This window comes from Saimiri boliviensis, chromosome 4 (assembly GCF_048565385.1).
Source record: "Saimiri boliviensis isolate mSaiBol1 chromosome 4, mSaiBol1.pri, whole genome shotgun sequence".
In the NCBI taxonomy this organism is placed as follows: Eukaryota; Metazoa; Chordata; class Mammalia; order Primates; family Cebidae; genus Saimiri; species Saimiri boliviensis.
In genome coordinates this window covers 158,103,720-158,116,991 of record NC_133452.1, presented here as the reverse complement: position 1 = coordinate 158,116,991, position 13,272 = coordinate 158,103,720, and the positions used below count along the sequence as shown (strand labels likewise).

The 13,272-nt window shown below is 44.0% G+C and overlaps 1 protein-coding gene across 6 annotated transcripts in view; it reads left to right on the top strand.

Annotated features, from left to right (window-relative positions):
- Positions 1-13,272, top strand: part of MBOAT1 (membrane bound glycerophospholipid O-acyltransferase 1) — a 109,159-nt gene that overhangs the window by 45,562 nt on the left and 50,325 nt on the right. For all 6 annotated transcript variants that reach the window (XR_012517458.1, XR_012517457.1, XR_012517456.1 and 3 more), the window contains 3 exons: positions 2,376-2,521; positions 3,860-3,937; positions 10,199-10,294. Coding sequence is in view for 1 of the 6 variants with exons in the window: in XM_074398503.1 (XP_074254604.1) it covers positions 2,376-2,521; positions 3,860-3,937; positions 10,199-10,294 (320 nt within the window). In the remaining 5 variants the exon portion in view is untranslated. The remainder of the gene's footprint in view (positions 1-2,375; positions 2,522-3,859; positions 3,938-10,198; positions 10,295-13,272) is intronic.

The following is a 13,272-nucleotide window of genomic DNA, read 5'->3' as shown; positions in this document are numbered from 1 at the left end:
GCAGGTTCTCAACAGGGCAGCAGTAGTTACCAGTTAATGCATTTAATCTGTACACAATCTGCATCAGGCCTCTGATTCTGTTGACCCTTTATAGAGGAAAGGAAAAAAATTGAACTCTGTGCCTATATGAATTGTGATGGGAGCCACCTGCGCTTGGCTGCAGATATGGTTATATTCTCCACCAGCCACCAGTGTAGATGTGAGCTGGCCAACACAAATAAATTCCTATCACACTCCAGCCTGGACCTTTTTAAAAAAAACTGTGGGCCAGGCGTGGTGGTGCATGCCTGTAATCCCAGCAGTTTGTGAGGCCAAGGCGAGTAGATCACCTGAGGCCAGAAGTTTGCAACCAGCCTGTCTAACATGGTGAAACCCCATCTCTACTACATACGAAGAAATAAGCTGTTATCATAAGTGATCTGTCACCTATGATAATAACTTTCGGACTTTCCAGTTGCCAATTCCTTTACATTTTGAACCTTACTAAGGTGATCTTTTTTCTGTATATAATTTGTGTTTGTGTGTTTTTGTTGGCCGCTCATTCAGCCTAGATGAAAAGTTATGACCAAATCCTGTAGGATAGGTTTGCAAGTTACTTCTCTGCCTTTCAAGGTAGAAAGTGAAGATGGGCAATGGTGAGAACAGGTTTTTGAAAAGGTGAAACTCTATATGGTCAACTATTATTTTTATTATTATTTATTTATTTATGTTTTATTTTATTATTACTAATTTTTGTTTTTTTGAGATGAAGTCTCATTCTGTTGCCCAGGCTGGAGTGCAGTAGCACAATCTTGGCTCACCACAACCTCTGCTTCCCAGCTGCAAGCAATTCTCCCGCCTCAGCCTCCTGAGTAGCTTGGATTACAGGCACCCACCACAAAGCCTGGCTAATTTTTGTATTTTTAGTAGAGACAGGGTTTCACCATGTTGGCCAGGCTGATCTCGAACTCCTGACCTCAGGTGATCTGCCTGTCTCAGCCTCCCAAAGTGCTGGGATTACAGGTGTGAGCCACCACACCTAGCCTACAGTCAACTTTTAAAAAATCAAAACAAGTGCTGAGTGTGATGGCTCACACCTGTAATCCCGGCAGTTTGGGAGGCCAAGGTGGGTGGATCACCTGACGTCAGGAGTTCGAGACCAGCCTGGCCAACATGGTGAGACCCCCGTCTCTACTAGAAATTTAAAAAAAAAAAAAAAAAGCCAGGTGCAGTGGCACACACCTGTAGTCCCAGCTACTGAGGAGGCTGAGGCAGCAAAATTGCTTGAACCCAGGAGGTGGAGGTGGCAGTGAGTGGAGATCACACCCCTGCACTCCAGACTGGATGACAGAGTGAGACTCTGTCTCAAAACAAAAAACAAAAACAAAATTATTTTGAAAGCAACATTTTCTATGAGTTATAAAGGGTCTAAAGTATTGTTGTTTTTAATTGGGCAAGCAAAATGAGCACAAATTAAGCTTGTGTCTGCTCCCTCCACTCCCACCTCCCAGAGTTTAAGTTACTTTTCTGGTTTAAATGAATGGTTAAATCACTTAGTGTATTTAGAATTTGGTTTGGATAAATTTAAACTGCAAAGGTACATTTTTTTTTTTTTTTAAATCAGCTGATCTCTTCTGTAGATTTCAGGACATTTTCAAATGTTTTAGGCACAGTAGTCTCAAGAGGTAGACCACTGAGGGTTTTCTAAGGAAATTAGGTGTCCACCTTGCATCACTAGACAGGCTTGGCATTGGACATTGAATGCAGAGCTCTGTCACTCTTTTAGATCTTCAGTGTCACACCTGGAATTTGAGGAATGCTCTTGTTTATTGGATGCCAATTTAGAATGAGACATTGATAGAAGTCCTGGATTTTGCTAGAGCAGAACGATGGGTTTAGTACCTTTCTTAGGGAATGCGAGTCATTCTCAGAGTCAGAAAACAACTGGTGATCACTCTTGGAGAACAGTTTGGTTTCCTAGGTACCAAATAAGGGAGCTCTTCTGTTAAACTTTGCATCTCTAAAAGAACACCTTCTTTGTCTTAGGGTCCTGCTGGGGGTGAGGAAAGAGACCCAGGTAACAGAGCTCACAGTTAGCTTAGGCTGTTTCCATGAAAAGCCCCCTGCTTGTGGGTGGGAAAACAATCTTGGCCAGTCTTAAAGGTTAGAGAAGAAACTGTTGGATTTGTCACTTTTTATACCACACAAGGGTATAGTTATATTGTTCGGTTGTATTCATTTCTTCCTGCAGACAATCTACTGGGGAGAAAGAACAAAGCCAAGTCAGAGAAACATCTTGATGTGGAAATCTGTGGAAAAAAAAAAAAAAAAAAAAAAAAAAAAACAAATTCGTGAAACATAAAGATTTTTATTTTCTCTCCCCGCCCCGACCATAGGTGAATTTTGTGGCATGCCAGCTCGTTGCTTTGTTTGCTGCTTTCTGGTTTCGCATCTACTTACGTCCTGGTAAAACCAGCTCTGATGTCCGGCACGCGGTCGCCACCATTTTTGGCATCTATTTTGCCATCTTCTGTTTCGGCTGGTGAGTACGAGCCTCATGCAGTCTGATATTGGTCGTTTGGATGTTTTGTGGCAATGTTGTTGGAATTGCACTAAAGCAAGAAATAGAAGGTATTATAAAATACGTATTGTAAAATGTTATATTTTAAATACCTTATAGTAAGATAATGAAGTCATTGTAGGAATCTTCATTTACTGTAGGAACCTGGAATCTCCACTTACTGTAAGAGCCAATAAACTGACCATCCATTGGAAGTGGAAGTCAGTAGAGTTCATTTTCTCTTTTTCTTTTCCTTTTTTTTTTTTTTTTTTTGAGATGGAGTCTCACTCTGTTGCCCAGGTTGGAGTGCAGTGGTGCCATCTCTGCTCACTGCAACCTCTGCCTCCCGGGTTTAAACAATTCTCCTGTCTCAGCCTCCTGAGTAGCCGGGACTATGCATACACCACTAAGACTGGCTAATTTTTGTATTTTTAGTAGAGACGGGGTTTAACCATGTTGGTCAGGCTGGTCTCGAACTCTTGACCTCATGATCTGCCTACTTCAGCCTCCCAAAGTGCTGGGATTATAGGCATGAGCCGCCTAAAACTATGCTTCTATAGATCCCTCTCAGTCATGTAAATGGGATGCTGTATGGTTAAATTTTCCCAAAAGAAACTCTTTGTAACTGTCCTAGATGTTGGTGTATTTCTTGCATCACTGCTAGAGACATTGGTGTGAGTCCTGCATTTTCACCAGAGTAGAAAAATGGGTTTAGTGCTGATTTTAGGGAATGTGAATAATTCTTTAACAGAGAAAGCTAGTAAATTATACTTTCCTTTACTAGTAAGCTGGGCAAATACCCTAACATGTGTTCGGGAAGAAGTTTTAGAGACCAGCATTTTTAGAAGTACACCTTCAAGAATTCTGTGAATTTGTTCAAGGTACTATACTAGAATACTGCTCCTAATCCTTTAACAAATATCTACGAAAGGATGAGTATTTTAAATCATCCACCAGGTAGAAGTCTTGGTATCTGGGGAAGCCCGGTTTAGAAAATAAAGTCTTAAAGAAAGAACTCATCTCTCTGGACTGTCAGTTGCATATGTGGGAAAAGTGTAAGCATTCCACTTACGGATTCCTGATATTATTAGCCCTGCGGTTGGCAAACTGTGTTACGACTTCCTTGTGTCATTATAAGATACAGCATCTTAATTACATAGCAGGAAGTACTTGGTTTATTTTCTCTTACATAAACATGAGTCACTGATCATTGATCATTTGTGTTTTTGGTGGGGGTAGTGATAGATGCACAGTTTGGGCAACCGACAGGTACGTCAATATAAAATATATTCCTTCCCCCCAACCTGTTATGTCTTAAAGGTACTCTCTGCATCTTTTTGTGCTCGTGTTACTGTGCTATGCCATCATGGCCACTGCAAGTGCATCCAATATTCACAGGTAAGATAAGGGGCATGAACAATACAAGGTGAGGTTTTTTTGTGGTCTTTGAAATATATTTCCAGAATAAAGATGTACCTTCCCCATTTTCTGCAAGTAGTATATCAGTTTATTTAGAATATCAGGAGGGATGGGGAGCCCCAAAGGCTGGCGTCTTCAGAGAAGGCTTTATGAAAAAGATCGATGCAAATTGGGCCTCAGGTGAAAGAGACTGTGTCAGAGCTTGGCTGCTCTATTTGTGACAGCCCGAAACTGGAAGCCACTCAGATGTTCAACACAATAAAAACAATGCAAGATCGGGATACACAGTGATGTGGATGAGTCTCTAAACAAACATGCTCGGTGAAGGAAACCGCACAAATTCTACTTTAGAGAATGCAAAGTAATCTGTAGTGACAAAAGCTCGCAAGTTAACTGGGATGGCGCCGGGAGCTGTGGAAGGATTAACACAGAGGCGTGAGGGAACTTCTCGGGAGTAAGGGATAGCTCCATTCTCTTGAATCTGGTGATAGTTTGCTGGCTATCCATATACCTCAAATCTTATTAAATTGTATACTTTCTATATGTACAATAAAACTGTTAAGAAATATTTTTACTATGATGTTTTGATTTCAAAGTACAGAAGTAGTTTAAGCCTACCTTGGAGGCAGCATGCTTGAATAATCAGGTGAGATGCCTGGGTGTCTGTTTTGCATGGTCTCTGTTTCACGTGGTCTTTCTGAAAACTGGGGATTCACGCTGCCTTTCGGGAACACTGCAGTGTAAGTTCTATGAAAACAAAGATTTTTCTGTCTCTTGTTTACTATTATATCTTCCAAGCCAGAAACAATACCTGGCACAAGTCAGAGCTCAGTAAATATTTACGGAATGAATGACTGAATTACTTTTAAAAGATATTTGCTCCCTTCTCTGCCTTTTTTTTTTTTTTCTCCCCTAAGTCAGTCTTGCTCTGTCACCCAGGCTGGAATGCAATGGCACAATCTTGGCTCACTACAACCTCCACCTCCTGGGTTCAAGGGATTCTCCTGCCTCAGCCTCCTGAGTAGCTGGGACTACAGGCGCATGCCACTATGCCTGGCTAATTTTTTTACGATTTTAATAGAGATGGAGTTTCACAGTGTCAGCCAGGATGGTCTTGACCTCCTGACCTCGTGATCCACCTGTCTTGGACTCCCAAAGTGCTGGGGTTACAGGCATGAGCCACCGCATCTGGCCCCAAGATATTTGTCCTTTTATGGATGCTGATGACCTCTCTGAAAAGCAGGCATGTTATTTCAGCTTCAGAAGGCTCTTTGATTAATCACTGTTAGTACAATACTTTTCCTTCTTAAAAATGTTGAAATTTAACTTTTCACTGTATGATCTTGTAGGTAGTTACAGCAAATTTTTGGTTTCCCAGGGAGAATATTTTTTCATGCTTTTACATTTTATAGTCATTGAACATAGTATCCAAAGGAGCTCTGAAAATTTGAATTCTAACCGTCTCTCTTCTCATTGCCCTGCTTGAAGGGGATAGTGTCACTTCTCTTCCAGAAAGGAAATGGGAAATTTATTTTTCTAATTTGGAAAGAACGGGTTTTCAAAATGTTTCATATGATGACAAAATGATTATAAAAGCTTTTATTTTTTAACTAGTGGATGAAAATGCTTGGCTTTTCCAGAACTTGATTTTGGAAGCAATTAAGTAGTAAATGATGAATAATAATTTTGGCGCCACTGTACAGCACATTTTCGACTTCCTTACAGATGGTAATTTGTCTGTTCTTTCCACACTTGTGTGATGCTGACGGGGTGTGGTCCATTTTTCAGAGTGTCAGGAACGTTATACACATGCCTGTTTCATTTCGGGCGGAGGTTCACTGTGTTCAGGTTCATGGTGTTCCGTTCCGGTGTCCAGGAATGGAATACTCTGGCCTTGGCAGAGACACGTGGTTTACAGACAGGGTATGACTGTGCCACCACAGTATTATTGTGGTGGCAGGGGCTCTGCCATCAGACCAAGAAGGAGAGATGCCAGCAAAAGATGCTTCTCTTGGTTTGCCCTTCTGGTTACCAATATTGTAGAAGTCAAGATTGTTTCACAATTCCCCTTGGATGAACTCAATGTGAATTTTTAAAAAATCTCAGCGTTGTTTCCTGTTTGTGGAAAGAGCTCTGGACTGGAGTCAGGAAATTGAGGTCCTCCTAGCAGTGTGAGTTTGGATAGGTCGTGCAGCTTCTCCGTGGGTCAGATTTCCCACCTGCAAAAGGCTGGGGTTGTAGCAGTTTGAACACAAGTTCTGTTCAGTACCATGACGTCATGATCCTGTGTCAATTGCTCCCCTCTTTACTTCACTGTCAATGATAAGAGTTCCATTGCATGGCTGTGAGGAGGAGGGAAAGATTACTATTTGCTGTCTTATGAAACCAACCCCTTCCCTCCCTCCCTCCCTCCCTCCCTCCCTCCCTCCCTTCTTTCCTTCCTTCCTTCCTTCCTTCCTTCCTTCCTTCCTTCCTTCCTTCCTTCCTTCCAAGTCTTACTCTGTTGCCCAGAGTGAAGTGCAGTGGCATGGTCTTGGCTCACTGCAACCTCTTCCTCCCCAGTTAAAGCGATTCTCCTGCCTCAGCCTCCCAAGTAGCTGGGATTACAGGCACCCAGCACCACACCCAGCTAATTTCTATAATTTCAGTAGAGACAGGGTTTCACCATGTTGGCCAGGCTGGTCTCGAACTCCTGACCTCAGGTGGTTTGCCTGCCTCAGCTTCCCAAGGTGCTGTGATGACAAGCATGAGCCACCGCGCCCGGCTGAAACTAACCCATCTCTGGACTGCTATACAGCATTTGTCTAGAGAGTTTTGGGGATACCACCTGTGTTTCCTTCCCAAGCCGCTGTGTTGGGTAGAGGTCACGGGCATCAGTTTGGGCTACATGAACCAACTGGAGCAGAACACGGCTTGTGTCTCCTAGGGCAGAGCGCCTAGCATGAGAACTTGGTGATGCCGTTATCAATGCTGGAATCCATGTGCTGTGCCAAGTCTTAGGCCAAGCTCTTTTTAATATACTTTATTTCATTTCCCACATGTAAACTATTATATAATATATCATTTAATTTGTTATTTAATATTTTATTATTTCAAATATATTAACTCTAAGACAACACTGTAGAATATAGTTTTTTTTTTTTTTCTGAGATAAGACAATAAAAGCTGAGAGAGGTCAGTAAGTAAATAGTTAGATGAACTTCCACAAAGTGAACACACCCATGTGACCACCGTGTCTTAGGTGCCCATCTCTACCCCAGCTCTCCTTCCTAGAATAACTGCTTTGTCAACTTCTCCCACCAGGGATTGCTTCGGCCACTGCTGGGATTTGAACTCATACTTGTCTGTGCATTAGTCTGTTTTCACACTGCTGATAGACACATACCTGAGACTGGGTAATTTATAAAGAAAAAGAAGTTTAGTGGCCTCACAGTTGTATGTGGCTGGGGAAGCCTCACAATCATGGTGGAAGATGAAAGATACGTCTTACATGGCAGCAGGCAAGAGAGAACTTGTGTCGGGGAAATCCTCTTTATAATACCAACAGATCTCCTGGGACTTAGTCACTATCGCGAGAACAGCATGGGAAAGACCCCAGGATTCAGTTACCTCCCACTGGGAACCTCCCACAACACCCGGGAATTTGGGAGCTACAATTTAAAATGAGATTGGGTGGGGACACAGCTGCACCCTATCGGTCTGTCTCCAGAAGACATGTCCTCCCTACCACTTCTTGATTCCTTAGACGTTTTAGGTTTGGCCAGGGCACGAATGCATTGCCCTGTTGTACTGGGACTCGGCACCTGGCACCATCCTTGGCGGGTGGGGTCTTACTACAACAGTTGAGTTGCCTTTGCTTTCTTTGTCCTGTGGGCCGGGGTAAGGTACGGGTGTAGCTCCTGTTGAGGACAAAGGGGAAGCAGCAGGCGTGGCCGCATTGGAATTGGTCCTGGAAGAATCTTTCTGCTGAGTCTGCTTTGAGTTTCTGCCTTGAGCATCATAAACTGGCTGGAGGTGAGGAGGCCTAACGTCATTCCACTTGCGCCTCTGCTCCTAAGGGGGTTGTTTATTTTCTCTTAGTCATTTGCCTTGTTGACCATCTTCCTGGTTTGGAAGTGGTTTAGGATGAACCCACGGTAGAGAAAAAAAATCTTTTCTGCATAGTCACCACTTTGTTTGCAGATAATGATGAAGAGCTCTTAAAAGTTACATAGTGCTTTAGCGTTGACAGAACCCCTTCACACTACTTAAGTCTGGCGATCCATTACTACCAAATGAATTTTTATTATCCCTGCTTTAGTGTTCCTTAGGCTGATCTAGTCTTCGTCAGTTATTTTAATGTGAATATGTGCTTTCAATATAATTTAATATCAGAATATACATCTTCCCTGTTTCATGGCACCTATTTAAAAGTTACACCTTCCGAATTTATGTCTGTCTGATGGGTTCCTGAACCATTTAAAATGTGTAATGTATTCATTTCAGTTCATTTCAGCTAACAGTAACTGAACCCCTCTCATGTGTCAGGTCAAGGGTGGGGACGTTCAAGGTCACATTGAGTTGGGGAAACACACATACGTAAATAATTCTATTGTAATTATGTGTGTTGGCGTGTAGTGCTAGAGATATACAGACATTGGAGCAATGAATTGTGTTGGGGGAGAAACAGGAGGGGTGGTGGGGTACGTGGAGTAAGACCACGCCACGTAACATTGAAGAGGTGACTTTGGAGCTGAGCCTTATCCAAAAATTAGGCAGGTTCCAGATAGACTATTGGATGGAGAAGGGAATTGCAGGCCGAAGAAGGAGCACACAGAAAGACGTCTTGCCTGAAAAGACAGGGTTTAATTGTGGAACACGAGCAGTGCAGTGTGATTTGAGAGTAAGGTAGGCATGGAGCATGGCTGGAGATGAGTCCAGAAAGATGAGGAAGAGCATGGTGTGGGAAGCACCTTGCATGCCCTGTTCAGGGGTTGCAGTTTCACTAGATAGTGGGGTCCACTGGAGACTTATAAGAAGAGTAGCAGTCACAGAGTTGTTAATTCATTTGACACACAGTAGTTGGATATGGTGAACAAAGCACAGTTGACCATCTTTGCCTTCATGGAGCTTACAGTTTGGTCAGGGAGATTGTTAATAAGTTTGTCTTAGTCGGGACTGTTATAACAAAGTTCTTTAGAATGGGTGGCTTATAAACAACAGAAATGTATTAGTATTTCCCAGTTCTGGAGGCTGGAAATCTGAGATCAGGGTTCCAGCATGTTCTGGTGAGGACTCTCTTCTGTGTTGCAGACTGCTGTCTCCTTGTATCCTCACATAGCACAAAGAGTGAGCACTCTCTGGGGGCTCTTTTGTAGGGGAGCTAATTGCATTTATGAAGGTTCCACCGTCATAACCTAGTCACCTCCCAAGGGTCCCACCTCCTACTGTTGGGGGTTAGGATTTAAACACAGGAATTTGGGGAGACATAAACATTCATTGCAAAGCTTATCACCTGTATTTATAATCACACATTGATAAATGTTTGTAATTGACAAGTACTTACATGTGGACATGTGTGTTTGTGTGGCTTGTGTGTGTATTGCTAATATACACTATAAGGCAGTCAGGAACACATCTCCAAAGGAAGCCAGGGGGTGCTCATGAGTAACAGGTATTTGAGGCCTGAGTCGTAGATGGACAGGGTCCCAAGCTGAGCTTGAAAATGCTAACACTGAATGGGTAGGTGGAGGAAGGGAAGCCGAGGAAGGAGCCTTAGAGGAATTAACCAGAGAAGTGGGAAGAAAACAGGAGAAAAGAAGCCAAGAGAATAATAGGGCGATGACTTGTACTTTACACAAATAATCACGTAAACATGAGGGCTGTGGAGAGGAGACTTGAGTGTGAGGCCTTACAGGTAGTGTGATTCCCAGCCATGGCCGCATGCTGCCATTACGTGTGCCACGTGTGGCCGGTACCAATGAAACAGGAATAGCTGGGAGCCCATCCCAGGGATCTGTGGTTTGCAAAGCTCCGTTCCATTATGCAGCTAAGGCTGGGAGCCACTGTGTTGGTCCAGGCAAGAAGAGATGAAGGGCTTAGCTAGATTAGAGCGTGGAAAGGTGCACGGAGATGTCGCTGGACCAGATAGGACATTGTGACCGATTGCATGTGGCGGGTGAAAGAGAGGAGGAGGGGAACATTAACTGTATTTATTATTGTTATGCATTATAATCTGATCATCTATGGTTTTTCTTCCAGATACTCCTTTTTTGTAGCAATGGGATATCTTACAATATGTCATATCAGCCGAATATATATCTTCCACTATGGAATTCTCACTACGGATTTTTCTGGGTGAGTATCTTACTTTAGGGAGAGGGGTTTGACTGCTGACTTTGACTTGGTCTCTTGGGGTCTGTAAACATCAAGCATGCACAAAAGAATCATTGGTGCTTGGTTAAATCAGTTGTTAAGACACTGCTAATGAGATTGAGGCTGGAGACTTGGTTGATGGTAGGACTGTTAGCTCTGCTGTGCCGTAGGACAGGGATCATAGGCTGCAGCCTGCCAGCCGTGTCTGTCCTGCTGCCTGTCTTTGTGCAGTTGTATTGGACACAACCAGGCACTTACACATGTGTTGTCTATGACTCCTTCTGCACTGCAGTGGCAGAGTTGAATAGTTGGAAAAACCACGTGGCCTGCAAAGCCTAAAATATTTACTATTTGGCTCTTTACAGAAAAATTTTGCCAACCCCTATTCTGAGGTTCTTAACTCAGGGTTGGTTTTCATTTCTCTCTCTCTCTCTCTCTCTCTAAATTCAGGGGTACATGTGCAGGTTTGTTGTACAGATTATATTGTCACCCAGGTATTAAGCCTAGCACCCACTGGTTGTTTTTCCTGATCCTCTCCCTCCTGCAGTCCTCCACCTCTGAAAGGCCCCAGCGTCTTTTATTCTTTCCATGTATCCAGGTGCTGTCATCGTTTAGCTCCCACTTAGAAGTGAGAACATGCAGTATTTGGTTTTCTATTCCTGTGTTAAGTGTTTTCATCTGTCACTAGTTATTAATATGGACATTCTTTCATACTAGCTGATAAACACCTGCTGCTGTGACCCCTTTGAGTGTCCCTGGCTGCCCTGGCCTTGGCCCCCAGGCCTACTTGACCTCCAGCAACTGGAAGGATAATTTGTAAACATTTTGTCTATCACCATGGCCTTAATCTGGTGAGCCACCCTTTTCCGTTGGATACATGGTAAAGACTGTGGATGGAGCACTGAAAATTCTATGCCCTGCTGAGGTTAGTTCAGGAACAACTTGTTGTGAATCTTGAGGAATGAACACTACAGCAGAGCTGTTCCTGGTGATGCGTGCTCTGTTATCCACATCACTTCCCAGCAGTTTGGTTGTGTTCTCTGCAGGCAGCCTGAGGTCAGGGAGAACCTGAGCTCCCCCCTCAGGTGGGACTGTACCTCCTTCAGTGAGTTGTTGGTGACCAGGCAGTGAAACGAGGGAGTGACCACTCAAGGCTCGTTCCTGTGAACTTTGCAAGTTGTGCAGCTCAACTGTTCCCCCCTTGAAAGGGCTCAGGAAGGCAAAGAGTGTTGTTTTGGGACACAGGGATTGTTGCATTTAAATCTTGATGACTGTGGTTTGGTCTGAGACTGGTGTTTCATGCGTAAGTTCTTCTTACTCTCAGGCCTCTGGGATTTTACCTGTGTTTCTTCCCATGGTGTGTCCTCTCCCCCACATTGTGGAGCTCACTTTCTACAAATTCACAAACTTTGTTTTTTAACAATATGCAGGCCAGGTGTAGTGGCTTCTGTAATTCCAGCACTTTGGGAAGCTGAGGTGGGTGGATCACTTGAAGTCAGGTGTTCGAGACCAGCCTGACCAACATGGTGAAACCCCGTCTCTACTAAAAACACAAAAATTAGCTGGGAGTCATGGCAGACACCTGTAATCTCAGCTGCTTGGGAGGCGGAGGCATGCGAATCACTTTAATCCGGGATGTGGAGGTTGCAATGAGCTGAGATCCTGCCACGGCACTCCAGCCTGGGCGGTAGAGCGAGACCCTGTCTCAGAAAATCTCCCCCCAAAAACCCAACATGCATTGCTAGTAATGAAAAACATGGGAACGGCAATGATAACAAAATAACCAGGCAGGTATAGCATTAAAAGGAATCTCTAAATGGGGATCGCAACTCTCCATCGCATTCAGTCAACAAAAACTACTTTTTGGTTTCACCCCAGAAGAGTTCTTGACACTGAATAGGTGGTCAGGAAATGAATGCATTAAATACTCTAGTAGTGACTATTCTTTTTTTCAATGTTTCCAGGAAACTCACACTTATTGTTAAACAGTCCCTTCAGCCATATTGGTTGGCATATTAAACAAAAGTCGTTGACTGGCCAAAACGACATTATTACCATCGTTCATGTGTATCTTCTCTTTTTAAGGCAGGAAGCATCTCTTCATTCATTTCTGCAACAATGTTTGAGTGCCTAATATGTTAGGTACGATGCCAGGTTCGAGAGACACTGTGCATTGTAGGCAGGATGAAGGATATTCCAGGCAGACGGGAAGGCTTTGGAGGAGCACTGAAATGCAGGGCGGGTGCCCATGGAGGTACCAGAGCCTTTCTTTCCTTTACCACCTGCATCCTGTGCCACCAGGTCCTCTCGGTGCGCCAGCCTGACTGTCGCTAGAATCTGCACACTGCCCTTCATGCCCACTGCTGCCACCCTGGACCCCCCAAGCCTGTAATGCCTTCCTGACTGGCTGTCCTTCCTCCTGCCCTGCCCCGTCTGCAGTCTGCTCTCCACACTCATCAGAATGAGGCTGCAGGCCAGGCACAGTGACTCACACCTGTAACCTCAGCACTATGAGATGCTGAGTTGGCAAGAGGAGGAGGAGACTGCTTTGAGCTCAGGAGTTTGAGACCAGCCTGGGCAACATGATGAGACCCCATCTCTGCTAAACATATATTTAAAAAATGAACTGGGTGTGGTGGTGCATGCCTGTAGTCCCAACTATTCAGGAAGTAGAGGTGGGAGAATCTCTTGAGCCCAAGAGATTGAGGCTACAGTGAGCTATGATTGTGCCACTGTACTCTGGCCTGGGTGACAGAGCAAGACCCCATATCAAACAAACAAAAAAACAAATTAGAAAAGATGAGAATGAGGTTCTAAAATCCAAAGCTGACGATGCTCTGGACCCGCCAGGCCTTCATCTCCTGCCGTCAGCTCTTATTGGCCAGTGCAGAAAAGTCTGTGGTCTGCACACACGGTGGGTGAGTTCCCACCTCCCTGCTTGTGCCTTGCCCATTCTCCTT